Source organism: Protopterus annectens, chromosome 11.part0 (genome assembly GCF_019279795.1).
Source record: "Protopterus annectens isolate FY-2018-M chromosome 11.part0, PAN1.0, whole genome shotgun sequence".
Lineage (NCBI taxonomy): Eukaryota > Metazoa > Chordata > Ceratodontiformes > Protopteridae > Protopterus > Protopterus annectens.
Genome location: NC_056745.1, coordinates 143,538,321 through 143,555,129, shown reverse-complemented (window position 1 = coordinate 143,555,129; position 16,809 = coordinate 143,538,321). Strand labels below are relative to the sequence as shown.

At 42.7% G+C, this 16,809-nt stretch overlaps 1 protein-coding gene across 1 annotated transcript in view; it reads right to left on the bottom strand.

The window, feature by feature from the left end:
• Positions 1-16,809, bottom strand: part of PACSIN2 (protein kinase C and casein kinase substrate in neurons 2) — a 309,624-nt gene that overhangs the window by 163,759 nt on the left and 129,056 nt on the right. The window contains exon 5 of the mRNA XM_044087531.1: positions 14,533-14,653. Coding sequence (XP_043943466.1) covers positions 14,533-14,653 — 121 coding nt within the window. The remainder of the gene's footprint in view (positions 1-14,532; positions 14,654-16,809) is intronic.

Below are 16,809 nucleotides of genomic sequence, written 5' to 3'. Positions count from 1 at the left end.
GGACAGCATGCTGTGCACCAAAATATTCTACACCTCAGGTATTTACAGACTACAGAAATTACAGAAATACCTGCGAGAAATTTTCGATTCGACAAAATATAATCATGCCCTTAAATGAAAGGGACACAAAGGTAATAAAAGAAATGCAAATCCTCATGAGTTAAACTACGAAAGGGAAGTTAATTTAACTAGGTTTCAGAAGCAGTGGCAAAATGTATTGCTCCATTGTATGACTTCAGTCTACAATTGGATTCTGAGCAAAAGCAGTGACTTTGGGTCTTTCTGTGAAATAAAGTGACTTCTGAATTAAGACTATACAATCAGTTTCTGATAAGTGCATGGTAAGTAACTGAAAAAAATAATGTCTGGCTAGGTAGATAGGACGGGGACATCTTACTGCACATATCAGAAAAAAAAATATTTTATTTATTTACTTAACATATATTAACCTGGAAAGTCCGACTAGGAAGGGGCCTATTTTCAGCTGAGGCCTGGGGACTTAACAAAACAAGAAAACACATGCAGTACAATTGACAGAATTAAGTTACCGGAGGAAAAAAAGAGCAAGCAGTTCTACTTTTGTCATTAAAACAAAATTAATGCTATATATGGATAAACAAACGTTGTACATAACATAACAGACATATGAATGCACATGACAGTATTCAAGACGGTGATTGTGAATGGATGGAAAGAAAAAGAATATTCAAGTACAGAGCAATGGAAGAGAATAAAAATACTGAAATACTATGACTGGGTGCTGGGGTATTAAGCTGTGCTGGAAATGAAAAGGATAAAAATCCTTCTCGACAGCCGCAGGCAGCTTACACTGACTTACTACATATGCACTCAGGCTTATAAAGTTAATGCCCTCAGGGCTCTATTCTGGGTCCTCTCCTATTTATTATACTTATAAATAACCTCCGCTCACCATGCTACTTTAGTTCAGTATGCAGATGACTCAACATTAATATGTGCAGCCTCAATAATAGATAAGCTCCAAGACATTATCCAAAAATATTTTTCCTCGTTAGAAACCTGGCTCAAACAATCAAACTTCATACTCAACTGTAAGAAAAGTTAATGCTTTTTCTCAAAAAGTTGACAAAATCAAAAGCAGTATTTTACCACAAAGTCATCAAATACTGTCACTGAAACTGTAAATCACAGTAAACTTCTTCGGCTTTACAATAGATGACAATCTCAAAAATGACCAGCATATACTGCACACCATTAAATGTACACGAGAAACCAGGCTACCTTTATAGGATCAATGGAAAAACACTTTTTAAACATAACTGCTGCCTGTAGAATTCAATAAGGTGCATGTGAGCTCTCTCTTTAGTAACTTCCACCTCTAAAATCTCAGAATGTATAAATGTAAATAAAAATGTAACTACTCTGTGTTTAACTTGAGCCAGGTATAATGCAATGTAAACAAATGGAGATTTTCTCCATGGGCCTCCTCTGAAAATTTGTATTACCTAGTCGGACTTTGCCGGTAAACAAAGACAAATAAGCTGTAGATAAAAATACAAAAAAGAAAAAGAGCTTGATACTGGTTATAAAATGGACTGTAGGAAATAAAAACAAAACAGGAAAATCTGATAACTATAAGAGAAGCAGCAGACAGCAGAGTTGGAAAAAATGCAGGAATCATAAAATAAGCATTTAATAATTTTAGACAAAGCATTACTGGCACTAGTTAGATAGCCCTAAGAAAGGAGCAAATTCAGCAGTTTATACAAGTGTTTGACGCAACTTTTGCAAACTAATGATTATGGGTACTCAAAGAATTAAAATTAAAGAATATATCAAGGGTACCCATTAAGTAAATGGTCATTCACTATATCCATGGATGATGTGGTAAAGGCAGTTAAGAAAATGAACAATGTCCATCTACAGCTGAGTATGTTAGGCCTGTTATATAGAATTGACATATTTACAGTGAAAGATGAAACATCTGTAACTGTAAAAATAAGTCAAGAAAATCAATGGGCATGGATAAACAAGAGTGACAGAAGATATTAAGGGGAACAAAGTTTTCAGATTTAAGGATTACTTTTTCTAATAATGATAAAGACAGCAGTGGAAACATTTTTTTTATAAATAAATAAAAACCTAGTAGTGGGAGAAAACTGTGTCATACAGCAAGAAAAACATGGCAAAAACATACCTGAAAGGAAATATGAGCTGTACGGTAGGCAGTCTGCCAGGAAGCTTGGCAATGCAAGCATGTATTTTTTCAGAGGCATCAGGGGTTCTAATCTGAGCCCCATTAAAAGCGTGACAGCATATAATTATGAAAATAAAAAATTAAGCTACACCCATCAATCTATTATGTACTTAATTGGGCTATATTTAGTTCAAACCACGGCTTGGCTATACAAGTGAGAATTTGGAAATAATTGTGTCTGCCACACATTACAGGGGGGAAAAAACTACAATGACAAGTACCTGCTGAAATATGTAAACTATGGAAAAATGAAAATCGCCTATGGAAATATGACCTTGCAAGAAAAATACATGGCAAATGAATGTTGTGTTGTATAGGTCCATAGGTGTGTAGTAGGCTAATGGCCTTGAAGCCTTTACAAATCTTGCCCATAGGATTACCCTGGCATCGTGCCACCCAACCTTAGTTCCTAGAGCCACTGGGGTGGATCCCAGGGTGAATTTTCTATTTCCCATCCACTCATCAAGATTTTTCTTGAAGAGGGCCAGTGAGGTGCTCTCTGCTTGACATGTATGGGAATTCTATTCCATGGCATGGGCAGTCTATGGGTTATGAACCTGTCTCACCAGCATGTTCTGTTGATTGTGGTAATAAGGTTGAGGTCTCTGGAGCGTGTGGTGTGGAGGGATTGGGATATCATTAGATGTAGAATTTCTAACAGAGCTGGGTCAGACAAGGCTTAGTAAGTGAAGCAGAGATTGCCTCTAAGTAGGCGATATGAGACAGAGAATAGTTGGAGTTTTTTTGACTGTGTCCATATAGGACAAGTGTTTAAGGCTTAGGATCCTCCTTGTGAGGTACTTTTGCAGCTTCTCCAGTTGTTGCAGATGTCTAGTGAGGTACATGCCAAATGGGGTACTGTACTCAACGACTGGACTAATGAGGGAAGAGTAGCAGGAGATAATGACCTTTATTCATGGATGCAAAACCCTTAGCAATGAGATGTGCCACACAGAAGGACTTTCTGACCACAGTGGCAATGTGGTGGTCAAGAGAGGTTACTGTCAACCTGTGTTCCCAGATCTGTTATAATGCCTTCTGTGTTCTGTGGACTACCATCAATGTAGTAATTCAAGGGAACCGAGTTTTTCACAAGGGGGATGACTACATATTTTTGGCACTGAGCTTAAGGCCATGGTTCTGACTCCAGTCATTGGCCTCAGTGAGGCCTTTCTGTACCAGAGTCCCTTCGTGTTGGCCTGGACTTCAGAGAAGTAGATGCCAAACAGGAGAGGACCCAGGACTGAACCCTGTGGGACTCCACTCGTGACTGGTTGGCAGTCTGACTTGGAGTCACCTACTTTCACACTGTGGGTTCTATCTATCTGTGAGCCAGTTTGCAACCCACCTAATGACATAGGGGTTGGATGCCTAGCTTAGCGAATTTTTCTGAACCCTGAGTGGGGAATGGTATCAAAGGCCTTGGCCAGATCAAGGTAGGCTATATGAACCACCTTGCCTTCATCCACAGCTCTGGTGACTGACTCAAAAAAGTCGACCAAGTTGAGCAGGCATGATCTACCCTGCACAAAACCAAACTGTGTAGGATCCAATGTTTGGAGATTCCCTATATCCTTGTTTATTAGGTCCATGATGATGAGTTCCATAGCTTTGCATATGAGACTCATCAGGCTAATGGGGTGATAGTTCCCATGGTCTGTAAGTCGCTCCTCCTTTGTGAAGAGGGATGACTGTAGCAGTGCGCCGTTTGGCAGGGACAAAGCTTGAGGTGAGGCTGTGATTGAACAGGGCCACACAGGTGAGGTGCCAGTTCAACTCGGAAGTTCATGTAGAACACAGCCAGGGATATTGTCAGGTCCCATAGAAGCTGTATTCTTGGCCTTGGACAGTGCTGTTTTAACCTGTGCAGCAGTAATACTGGGTGCCTGGCAATCTACTGGTATTGTGATTGGTCCTGGGGGGGGGGTTAAAGTTGGCACTGAAACTGTCGGCCAGTATATTGGCAATATCTGTTGGCTCGGTATAGGAGGTACTATTGTACAGTAGCTCAGAGCAAATCTGGGTATTGTCGTGGAGATTCTTTACATAACTACAGAAGGCTTTGTGGTTATCTTTACTATCTGCTGCAATTCTGTTTTCATAGCTAGTTTTAGAGGATTTGATGAGGGATCTCAACTTTTTGTTGAGGCCGATGAGAGCTTTTCCAGTCTTGGGATTTCACCTTATTCCGTATCAGTTTCCTTCTTCTGATATAGAGTTTGTTTATGGCAGGGGACCACCAGATTGGCTTCCTTTTTTTGGGAGGAGAGCATCTTGGTTCTAATGGGTATGGCAAGATCCATGCATTTTGTGTACGTGTTCGTACAGTGCACTGGTGTATGATTCAGCGGTCATGCAACTATTCTCCCTTTGCATGGGTGCCATGATGTTAATCACGTCTGTTTTTAGGAGCTCAAAGTTAGCTTTGGAGAGGTTTCTCATGGTGGTCGCCTTTGCGGGGGTGGATTTCCAAGGTGATTAGTTTGTGGTCGGATCTAACCAGGCAGGAGTCGACTACTGGTATAGAGCAACAGTTGCCCATGTTAGTAATGACCACGTCAAGGATGTTGCTACTTATAGTGGGGGTAACAATGAGATGGTGCAGGGCATTGGAATTAATGAATTCCAGGAAACGTTGGGCAATATATATTGGTACAGGAGTAGTTTTCCCAGTTAATGGAGGGGTAGTTGAAGTCGCCCAGTATGAGAGTGTTAGGTTGGACCCTAATATTCTCCAGGGTGCTTTAGGAACGTGGAGTGGGAGTCTTGGGACATGGTTGGGGACCTATAGCAGGCAACGACCTGAATTGCTGTCTTATCCAGTGTTAGCTGCAACTGAAGTATCTCAGATGCGTTATGTTGGGCTACCAGTATGGGGGTGTGCGCATCCTTTATGAATATGGAAACACCACTGCCTTTGGAGCTTCGGTCTATGTCCTGGGGAAGAAAGGTGTGGAATGTGTTATAGCCTGGTACTGCAGGGGTGCTTTCTGCTGCCTTGACCCAGGTCTTTGTTACAGAACAAATGTTGATGTTCTCCATTTTAAGGAGTATTTCAAGTTGAGTGCATTTTGAGATTTAGACTTCTAGCACCGAGTAGCATGACCCTCAGATTGCATCTGTCTATAGCTGTTACGGTGGTAATTTGGTATTTGGAACACCGCCTAAAAAAGGCACTATAGGGATGGCAAGAGTCTTGGCCAGTATCCGGAAGCCCAGGGGTGACAGATGCAGGCCATCACTGGCAAAGCATCGAGGTCTGTCAATCATGTCATACCTGGCAGAAATACTGGAGCCCCTTAGACGGACACCAGAAACTTAGACAATTGTTGAAATCAATAATTTTCTTCTTGTATTGTAGTATCATTCTGGGTGATGGTAGGATGCGGGCTAGGGTCATACCCGCCTGGGCTACATAATCCGAGAGCTCCTCCATATCTCTTTTTATGTAGTCCAGGGAGGTACGTCTCGGGTCATTCACACCCACATGTACAATGACAGAGTCATATTTGGACCTGTTGTTGAGGGACCTGAGTGCGTGTGTTATGTGACGGATTTGGGTGCCTGACAGGCAACTGACTGTTACTATCTCCTTATTCAACCAAGTGAGTGGGACATCAGTGTGCCTCACTATCGAGTCATCTATGACTAGTGTGTTGGGCATGCTGTTTTGCCTTGGGGGCTTTGGTTGAGTAGCACACTGTTTAGGAGAGTTGTGCGTCTCATGATTAGTGTTGTGTTGTGGTGGTCAAGTGCGTTTCTGCCTTGGAGGTCTCTGCTGTTTGGGTAGATTTTTACTGACAGCCTCCGCAAAGTTGGGTGTGTGGTTTGTGTTTTTAGGTGGAGGCATTGCTGGTGTGCGTTCTGGAGGGCTGTGTGTTACATGTAGTGTGGTGCAAGTGCTGACCACCTTCTCTTGACCAGCTATTCCTGTCTTGGTTGGAGAGTGCGTGGCTTCCAGTTTGGATATGCAAGTGCATCTCTCGCAAGTCTTGAGTGTTGAGAGGTTAAGAGGAGAGGGTTGTCAGTGTACATGAGGCAGTCGCTACATTGCCTCAGGATGGCCAAGTTCACCAGGTTAATAGGAGAAAGCACAGGGAACCGACCTTTAGACATACCTGGAGGAGTGGGCATTAATAATAAGTACTGGAGCTATTTCCTTGTAGAACGTTTAGCGGTGGTGGCACTTTTGTTTGTGCTACAACAATTGCTACAAGAAGTCTGGTAAAGTGCTAAAGTAATAAGCTAGTAAAAGTGCAGGAGAGCAGAGAAAGTACAGTTGTGTACCTACCATAAATGTAGATGTTAGAGTGTATTCACTGTTGCAGTCATTACACTTGGGTTGTCCTGCTGGCAGGCTACCCGCAGTCGGCCTGAATTCCAAAGTCGTGGTCCTGCGTCGGTTGCTGTCACCTCTTCCCTGACGTCAGTGCGCCAGGGGTATACAAGATGCAGCCGACACCATTTTCTTCAGTTTTTCTTGCCCCAGATGTCAGGTGCCCCCAAGAAGGTAGGCAATACATATTGCTTATAAAAACATACAGTAAAATAAAAACAATACCTTCATCTACAAGCAAATACACCACATAGGTTGTATGGGATAGAGAAGTATAGACAAGTCCCAGCAAAGACAGGGGGATGGAGGGTGGGTAACCTGGACTGCAACAGTGAAAACACTCGAACATCTACATTTATGGTAGGTACACAACTGTACTATGTTCATCATGTTTCACTGTTGCAGTCATTACACTTGGGTTGAATCCCAAAGCTGAGGTAGGGCGGCTGGGTCTAAATAGGATTGGGAGTGGCTATGAGGCCCTGCAGAACTGCAGTGGCAAAGCCTGCTCTGGATTTAGAGTAAAGAGGTAAGTGATAATGCTTGCTAAAAGTGTGCACTGAACTCCAAGTTGCAGCCTCCAAAATGTCCTTGGTTGATACTCCTCTGAGAAAGGCTGCTGAAGTGGCTGCTGCCCTGGTAGAATGTGGCCTAATGTGCTTAGGCACTGACTTGCCATGCTGTGCGTAGCTGAAACGAATACAATGTCCTATCCATTTTGAAATGGTCTGCTTTGAGATAGCCTTTCCTTGTGATCCTGCAGCATATGCTACAAACAGTTGTTCAGTTTTTCTGAAAGCTTTTGTTTTGTTCAAGTAGACGCGTAGCTGCCTATGCATGTCCAAAGAGTGCAGAAGTCTCTCCCCTTTATTCTGGGGATTTGGAAAAAAATGATGGCAAATGAATGGTTTGGTTAAGAGCCACAGTGGATACTACCTTTGGCATAAATGTTGGGTTTGTCCTTAGAGAAACCCTGTCCAGATGAAAAATGATAAAAGTTTCCACTGCCATTAATGCCTGTAATTCTGAGATTCTTCTTGCTGACGTTATTGCTAGGAGCAGAGCAGTTTTCCATGATAAGAATTTTATATCAGCTGTATTGGCTGGCTCAAAAGGAGGCAGTGTGAGCTTGAGGCCCCATGTAGGTATCGGTGCTCTCCTTGGGGGTCTTATGTTTTTTGCCCCTCTGAGGTAGTCTTAGCAGTGGATGTGAGAAAATAGGAGGTTCCGTATTGTAATGAGCTGAAATGGCAGAGGCATGGATCTTAATTGATGAGAAGGATAGGCCTTTGTCCAGCATCTCAGTTAGGTATTGTAAAATCTGAGGAATATTTGGAACAAGTGGTTCAAGCCCTTGTGCCTGGTTCCAAGCACAGAATCTCTTCCATTTTTCTGCATAGGATTTCCTGGTGCTGGGCCTTCTGGCTTCCAAGATGACATCCATAACAGCTTTAGAGAGGTGTGTTCTGAGTGGCTATATTATTTGCCATGCAGCCAGATTTAAGGTTCTGAGATGGCTGTGCAGGATCTGATTGTTTTGTTGAGTCAGAAGATGAGGAATTTGAGGTAATGTCCAGGCTGGGCCTTGAGACAAGCTCTTTAGAATTGGGTACCAGTGCTGGCGTGGCCAGTCTGGGGTAATCAATCATTTTGGCTTCTCTTGTCTGACTTTTAGGAGTACCTTGGGAAGGAGAGGCAGTGGTGGAAAGGCATAAACTGTTAGGGTTTTCCAGCTGAATGACAGAGCATCAACTTTCCATGCTTGTGAGTGATAAATCCTTGTGCAGAATCTCTGTAGTTGGCAGTTGTGAGGGGAGGCAAAAAGATCTAGGTCTGGGCATCCCCATTTCCTTGTTATCATGGTGAAGACCTGTGGATCTAGTTTCCACTCGTGAGGGTCCATGAGGTTTCTGCTTAGTTCATCTGCCAGAGTATTTTTCTTTCCTGGCAGGAACTGTGTGTGCAGATGTACCTGATAGGTCAGTGCTGAGCTCCACAAAGTCATGGCTTGCCTGCAGAGGGGGTAGGAATGTGTGCCCCCTTGCTTGTTTATGTACCATATAACTGTAGTATTGTCCGTCTTTAGCAATAGTGGTCCTGGATGTAGTATACATATACACATATAGAATACATTTTCCTGCCATGTGTGCCCCCCAGACATAATCTGATGCATCTGTTAGTGTCTGCCTGGCTGTGGGTAAAGTGAAAGGCTGTCCCTTGTTGTGGTGACAGGCCAGTGCCCACCATTGAAACTCCTGTTGCAGGCAGGGAATAAGAGGTATTATTGTTTCCAGGCTGTGGCAATGTTAAGAGGTATTATTGTTTCCAGGCTGTGGCAATGTTGAGTCCAAACACTTTTGAGATACCATTGTAGCTTCCTCATATGCAGTCTTGCATATGGAATTAGCAGGATGCCATGAAGCCCAAAGCCTGCAGAATTTTTCTTGCAGGTAGCTGGGTCTTTGTTGCCATCATTTGAAAGTAATGAGTCAGTTGCCTTTGCTTGTCTGGCGTGAGATAAGCCATCTGGGCAGTTGTGTTTAAGCTTGCACCCAGGAATATTATCTCTTGAGAGGGCACTAGTTTTGATTTCTTTTCGTTTACTGTGTACCCTAGGCAAATTAGTAATCTTTTTACAAACGCCAGATGCTTTAGAAGAATGTCCTTGCTCTCTGCTTGAATAAGGCAGTCGTCCAAGTAGGGATATATTTGAATTCCTTTTTGTCTGCAAAAAGCAATTACTGGTGCCAGGCATTTTGTGAAGACCCTGGGTGCAGTAGATAAGCCAAAGGGCAGTGCAGAGAATTGGTAATGCATTGAACCAGCTATAAATCTGAGGTATCTTCTGCAAGTTTGTCTGACTGGGACATGCAGGTATTCCTCTTTGAGGTCCAAAGTAACTAGCCAAGCCTTCTTTCCCAACATGGGTAGAAGTTGCTGCAGTGTCAACATTTTGAATTTTGGAACGTCCAGGAAAGTATGTAGAGTAGACAGGTCCAGTATTGGTCTCCAAGCGTTGTCCTTTCTGGGTACCAAGAAAAGTCTTGAGTAAAATCCTTGCCCCTGCTCTTCCTGTGGGACTGTTTGAATAGCCCTCATGTCCATGAGAGCAGAAACTTGTTTTTGTGCCTCTGCCCATTGATTGTGTGGTAGGTTTGGCATACCTTTTGGCCTTGGTAGGGTGTGAAAGTGAAACCTGTAACCCTGAGAAACAATATTAAGAACCCATTTGTCCTGGGTGATCGTGTGCCAATTTTGTGAAAAAAGGTCTAGTTTCCCCCCTAAGGGTGCTGCCAAAAGGTAAGTGCTTGACATAGGTAGAGGAAAGTCATTGGGACTGTTTCCTATAAGGTTGTGATTTGTCTTCTCCGCCTTTGGGGGCTGAAGCACCCCACTGTTTAGGTCTGTATGAGCCTTGGGGCTGAGATCTGCCTCTTGGGCATCTGTATCTGCCTCTTTGTGGTCTGTCTGACACTGGAAAGGACCAATTTTATGAAGGCCAGTTCCTGCTAAATCTGGGTGGCTGAACCTGTAAAAAAATCCTTTACTGTCTGCATTGATTTTGCTTTATCCTCCATTTTCTTTAACACCTCTTCTGCCTTAATAACAAACAAAGTATCATGCTGTAATGGAGCATCCAGTAATTTTGCTTTAACATGATCAGGTAAACTCTGTTCTTTTAACCAAGCATGCCTTCGAATAACAGAACCTGTAACTGCGGCTCTGCAAGAAGCCTCTAATGAATCAAAACCACATTGCAAAGTATGCTTTCCTACTTGTTCAGCTGCATGCAAAAAATCCTGAATTTCCTTATTTTCAGGACATTCTGAGCTAGTAAGCATTTTCTGTTTCAGCAAAGACATTAGATATTGTTGTTATTTAAGCATGTGAAATTGGCAGTTTAAAGCCCTTACAGCTAAAGTAGCAGAGGTATATACTTTTTTGCCCCATCTATCCAGAGCTCTAGAATCCCTATCAGAGGGAACAGGGTTTTTTGCAGTGGAAGCCTTGACCCCTTTGGGACCCTGAGAAATTGTTTCTGGGTCAGCAGCAGGGTTTTTATAAAGAAATTTATGAGAATCTGGGACCCTGTAGTACCTATCTGGCTTGACTGGTGCAGGGGGTAAAGAATCAGTAGACAAACTAGTTTCAGCAAAAACATCATCAACAATATCTGGGACAGGGGGGATAGCAAGGAGCCTGTGCTGTGGCAGTAAAAGAAAATCTCTAAGCCTTTTCTTGGATTCTGAGTAATCCTGGCTCTCCCAATGGAAATGCTCCCTCATGGTGTGCAAGGTTTCCCCAAAAGAGTAATCCTCAGGAGGAGAGGCTGAAGGGATAGATTCTTCAGCGTCAGAGTCCTCATAGGGAGGAAGAGAATATCCCTGTTCTGAAGAGGAATCAGAGGAAATAGAAACCTGGTCAGAGGAGTCATAGTCAGTGTCTTGCCTAGGCCTTTTATCAGGAGGGGGATGGGAACCCCTGATCAAAGTAATAAGGTCCTCGGCCATTTTAAGCATCTGTTTCTTTGGCATGGATGACTGTCCAGGAGAATGCTGTACTTGTTTCTTTGTCTTTAATGGTGTTTTAGACTTTGGCTGCTGAAGTGGTCTTGATAGTAAGCTGTGTAGGTCTGAAAACACCCTCAGAAGCCGATGCCTGCTCAGAGGCTCCGGACCCATCTGAGGGAATAGTTTCCATAGGCCCAATACCTTGAGTTTCCAGAGGCCTAGTTGTCTCCACGTGGAAGTTGGGAGGCGGCCTGTGGCTCTGAGGTAGCGGGTGTCAGGGGCTGCAAAAGTGCCTCACTGAGAACCGGCAACTGGTCTAGAAGAGGCTTCGTTGGTTTTGGACCTCGGATGCCTGTCCTGTTCTTTGTCCTTGCGCTTTTTATGAATTCCGGTCGTCGGTTGTTCCGACGGCATTATATAGTTAAACCTTCGGCCAAAGTAATGTAAAGCAAAATCAAACGACACTTAATAGTGCATTGGTTGAATCTAGCACAAAACCGACAACTAGCAACGTCGTGGTCAGGGCCTAGGCAAGGAATACAGTAAGAGTGAAAATCCTTATGAGGTATTTGCTTCCCACAAGAAATACAATTGTTAACTTTTACGGACATCGGTCTGGAGCAAGAAAAAGTTTCCCCAACGGGGTATTTAGCTTTATTGAAGACTTCGGATCTGAAATTCGATTTTGAAAATCTCAGGAGTCGGCCGACTGGCACTTGCGAACTGCTTTTGCTTTGGGCACCGCGCGGCAAGAAAGACTGAAGAAAATGGTGTCAGCTGCATCTTATATACCCCATGGCGCACTGATGTCAGGGAAGAGGTGACAGCAACCGACACCGGACCAGGACTTTGGAATTCAGGCCGACTGCGGGTAGCCTGCCAGCAGGATAACCCAAGTTTAATGACTGCAACAGTGAAACACGATGAACATCTAGCAGATCTAAGAGAAAAATTGAAGAGCAGACTTGACTAGTTACAGGAAAGGCGGGAAACTAGCGCAAATGTGAGCTTTTAAACCAGAAAGTTGAAAGAGATGAAAAAAACTGCCCAAACGGCCAATAAGCTACAATTTCTGGGCCAGAAACCACTCCTTGTGGTAGATAGGCTACCTAGTACTTACCACTCCCACTGATAATCTAGAAGGCTTCCCTCCAACACAGAAAGGCTTGGGAGGGGGCTCAGAAGCTTACAAACAGTCCTGGATACAGCAAATCTGTACCTGGACTAGACTAGTTACAGGAAAGGCAGGAAACAAGCGCAAACGTGGGCTTTTAAACCAGAAAGTTAAAGAACAGACAAATGCCAGCAAAGTATGAGGATGGCCATTAATAAAATAAGAAATACGATGCTGAAGAAAGTAAACCCAAGAGGTATTTTGTGACTTCAGAGCATTGCCAACTGAAACTGAAATTGAGTAAGTTAGGGAAACACAGGACATGCAATGATAAAAGATTAAATAATCAGGAGGAGATGCCAAGACAGGCATTGTTATAGTGTTAGGCAAAACAGATATTTCTGGAAGGAGACAAACAAAAAAAGATTTGTTGTTTTATAACAAATACCATGTCTCGAGTTAACAAAACTGAGTGTAACAAATGATAGATTTCAGTACACACATGGTTTACTTAGAAGGAAAGGCATAAAGCTGGGCTATGTAACAGGAAATTAAATGATGATGTTAAAGTGAGAGAAGTCATTTATCAGCAGGTAGGACATGATTTAAGGACAGGCAATATAAAACAGAGTTTAGGTAATACATTCTCTTGAACGATTTCTTTAGATGTAAATGAGATAATGAGGAAGTGATAGGTTTTTGTTGCATATGGCACATCTTTAATCAAAGCATCTACTCTTCTTTTGATAAAGGTCATAGCTTCTTTATCATCAAACTAAGCTACCACCATTCACACAGATGGAACCTTAAGTTTAACATCTAAAACAAGGCCACCACAGGACTCCCAACACATCCCTAATCTTGTACTGCAGACTCAATAATGGAACATGGATCCAAGCACCTGACAGAATCCACAGGCTTCTGATCTTCCCAGGCATCAAAGGTGAACACACAACCTACTAAACCATTAACACTGCCAGAAATGACCAATACTGAAACTGCTCCTTAAGTTTTTTGTGATATGTATGTTTCCTAGGATGAAGTGGATCCCTTACTACCTCATACCTGCTAAATGCCAAGATGGACTCCAATTTCTGTAATCCTGAAATGGATTAAAAGTGGACGGATCACATTATTTAACCGGTTAACAAATAAATTAAAAATACAAGATTTTTTCCTAGAAAGAAGAGAAGCTCGGCATACACAACAGTGGACAGGAAACTCATGAAAAACGATACTCATTAACACTAATGGACAAAGTGAACTACATGTATAATGAACATAATTTACCCACAGCACAGTACTGACTTGGCAAAACTGACATTTTAAATGATTCTACGAATGTCATTAACACTTGAAAAGGAAGAGCAAAACATTCACATGGAGCTACCTTACAGTGGTGGTTGTGGGTGACGTAGTCATCAATTGGCTAATGATGTTGGCACAAAGCCCACTCTGTAGTATGGATCAATACAGACAAATATTTGTGCTGCATCCTACTGACTTCAGATTCGTAAAACATGGGAGAGAGAGTAAACAATAGTCAAAAGCTGCCTCTTATAGGTTCATAGTTAAGTACTAGACTAACTGCCCTTGCGGGCCATTTTAAGCCTAACTAATTTCCTGCTTTGTGTTCGAATTAACCTCTCTCATTTTGTTAGAGATTGGCCTTACCCACCCCATAGTCAATTACATTTAAACTGGATCATACTACATAGATAACTGGAAGTGATCCATGCATGAGAAAAGCATTTAGGAGCTGTGTCTGTCCATTAGTAGTACAGGAGGCAGTCCTGGGGTAAGCTTTCTGTTTTCCATCCACAGATCCAAGTTGTGCTTGAATATGCACTGGCATGAACTTGTTTTATGTGGCTGAGGAGTCTGTTATGGAGCAAAGGAATCCTTTACAAAATATATCTGTCTCTACAGACCATTCTGTTGATGTTGCAGAAGACGTTTAGATCCCTAGACTGAGTATTTCTGATGTTATTGGACTTGCTAATGTGCAGTAAATCCATCAGTAAGGGGTCGGAGGATGCCTTTTATGACAGACACAGGTCACCTCTTAGCAGTCTGTAGGATAGAGCGCACATTGACATTATTCAGGTTTCATACAGATGCAAGTTAACTGGCCATCCGCTATCACACTACTTGTTTTATAAATCACAAAACATTAACAAAAGGGTGCATCTCAAAATTGGTGCAAAGTTCGATCTTAGACCCTTTAGAACTTTTAATGGTGGAAAAATAATCCCCTTTTTGATACATAGATGTACTGCCTATTAATACAAATAATCAGCAAGCAAAAAAAAATAGGGACTTTATGTTCACTCACCTCAAACTGTGGCCAGTTCATTGGCATACCTGGACCATGATTTGTTTTAAACCATTTCAGATCTTCCACAGCATCTGCACTTTCTATGTTATCTTGCAATTCACTGTAGATTGCTTTATAGCTGTAAATAAACACACACCTTTTTTGTAAATGTGCTTTTTTTTAAAGATTTACACCACAATCAAGAATATCAAATTAAAATTCAACTAAATACAAAAATTCTAAAAACAATTAGGCAAATGTGCTGTCAGTCATTTGATATCAACAGAAACCCATCATCAAGGCACACCACTTCTCTCTCCCTCATTTCTCATTCTGTCAGTACAAGTTATTACTGGAGTACTGCATAATCCCATGAAGTGAAAGTGGCAGAGTTTAAAACTTAAAGAAGAGCTGCACCCACAGACTGGAAAAAAAAAAACATCAAGTCTTGATGTTGCCTACATTTTACTACTGCTTCTGGACTCTCTATACTTTTTTATATTTTTGAATGCAATTCCAGAATCTGCCCACATGTGGTCCTGCATCTCGTTTGTTTTAATCTGCCTCCAGATATTCCATAATGCAGTGTTGGGCTTTAAAATATTACATCATAGCCCCTAAGCTCCTGTCAATGCATTGACTTTGCATGTGTTTTCACGTATGCCCTGCTTTCTTCTAGTTCATAGGTGTGGACTGGGCTAATAGCCCTGGAGCCTTTACAAGCCTAGCTCATAGAAGAGCCCTGGTATTGTGCCGTCCGTTAGTTCCCAGTGCCTCTATCAAGTAGAGCCACTGGAGTGATCCCCATGGTGAATTTTCTATTTCCCATCCACTCAAGACGTCTTCCAGTGAGGTGCTTTGCTTGACATGTATGGGAAGTCTATTCCAGAGCATGGGCAGTCTCTGGGTTATGAACCTATCCCTCCAGCATATTCTGTTGATTGTGGTAATGAGGTTGAGGTCTCGAGTGTGTGGTGCGGAGGGATCAGGATTTCTTGACATGTAGCATTTCTAACAGAGCTGGGTCAGACATGGCTTTGTAAGTCAAGCAGATATCGCCTCTTAGTAGATGATATGAGACAGAGAATGGCTGGTGTTTTTTTTTTTTTTTTTGAGTCTGTCTGTGTAGGACATGTGTTTAAGCCCTAGGATCCCCTTTGTGAGGTACTTTTGTGGCCTCTGCAGCTGTTGCAGGTGTCTAGTGAGGTACATGCCAAATGAGGCATTATACTCTATGATTGGTCTAATGAGGGAAGAGTAGAGAGAAATGATGACCTCTTTCTTCCTGTATGCAAAACCCTTGGTAATGAGATGTGCCACATAGGACTTTCTGACCACAGTGGCAATGTGGTGGTTGAAGGAGAGGTTGCCATCAACCTGTGTCCCTAGATCTCCTGTAATGCCTTCAGTGTTCAGTGGGCTCCCATCGATGTGGTAATTAGTGGGAACTGAATTTTCCCCAAAGGGGATGATGATGCATTTCTTGGCATTAAGCTTAAAGCCATGGTTTCGACACCAGTCATTGGTCTCAGTGAGGCCTTTCTGTAGGATGTCTGCATCACTTAGGGAGATAATAATGGCTCCCAGCTTGCAGTCGTCTGCAAATTTGGTCAGAGTCTCTCCGTGTTGGCCTGGACTTCTGAGAAGTACATGCCTAACAGGAGAGGACCCAGGACCGATCCCTGTAGGACTCCACTCATGACTGGTCAGCAGTCTAACTTGGAGTCCGCTACTTTCACACTGTAGGTTCTATGAGCCAGTTTGCAACCCACCTAATGATATAGGGGCTGATGCCTAGTTTGCTGAGTTTAGCAATAATTCCAGAGTGAGGAATGGTATCAAAGACCTTGGCCAGATCGAGGTAGGTTGTATGAACTGCCTTACCTTCATCCACCGCTCTGGTGACTGACTCAAAGAAGTTAACCAGGTTGAGCAGACATGATCTACCTTTCACAAAACCATATTGCGTGGGATCTAGAGTTTGGAGACTGCCTATATCCTTGTTAATTAGGTCCATGATGCACGCCATAGCCTTACATATCAGACTCGCCAGGCTAATGGGGCAATAATTTCCAGGGTCTAAAGTTGCTCCTCCTTTATGGAGATGGATGAATGTAGCCGTGCGCCATCTGGTAGGGACAAAGCCTGAGGTGAGGCTTTGAGTGAACAGAGCACACAGATGTGGTGCCAAGTTCACTTTGTAATTCATGTAGAACACAGCCAGGGATATTGTCGGGTCCCATCGAAGCTGTATTCTTGGCCATAGACAAAGCAGTTTTAAACCTGTGCTGCAGT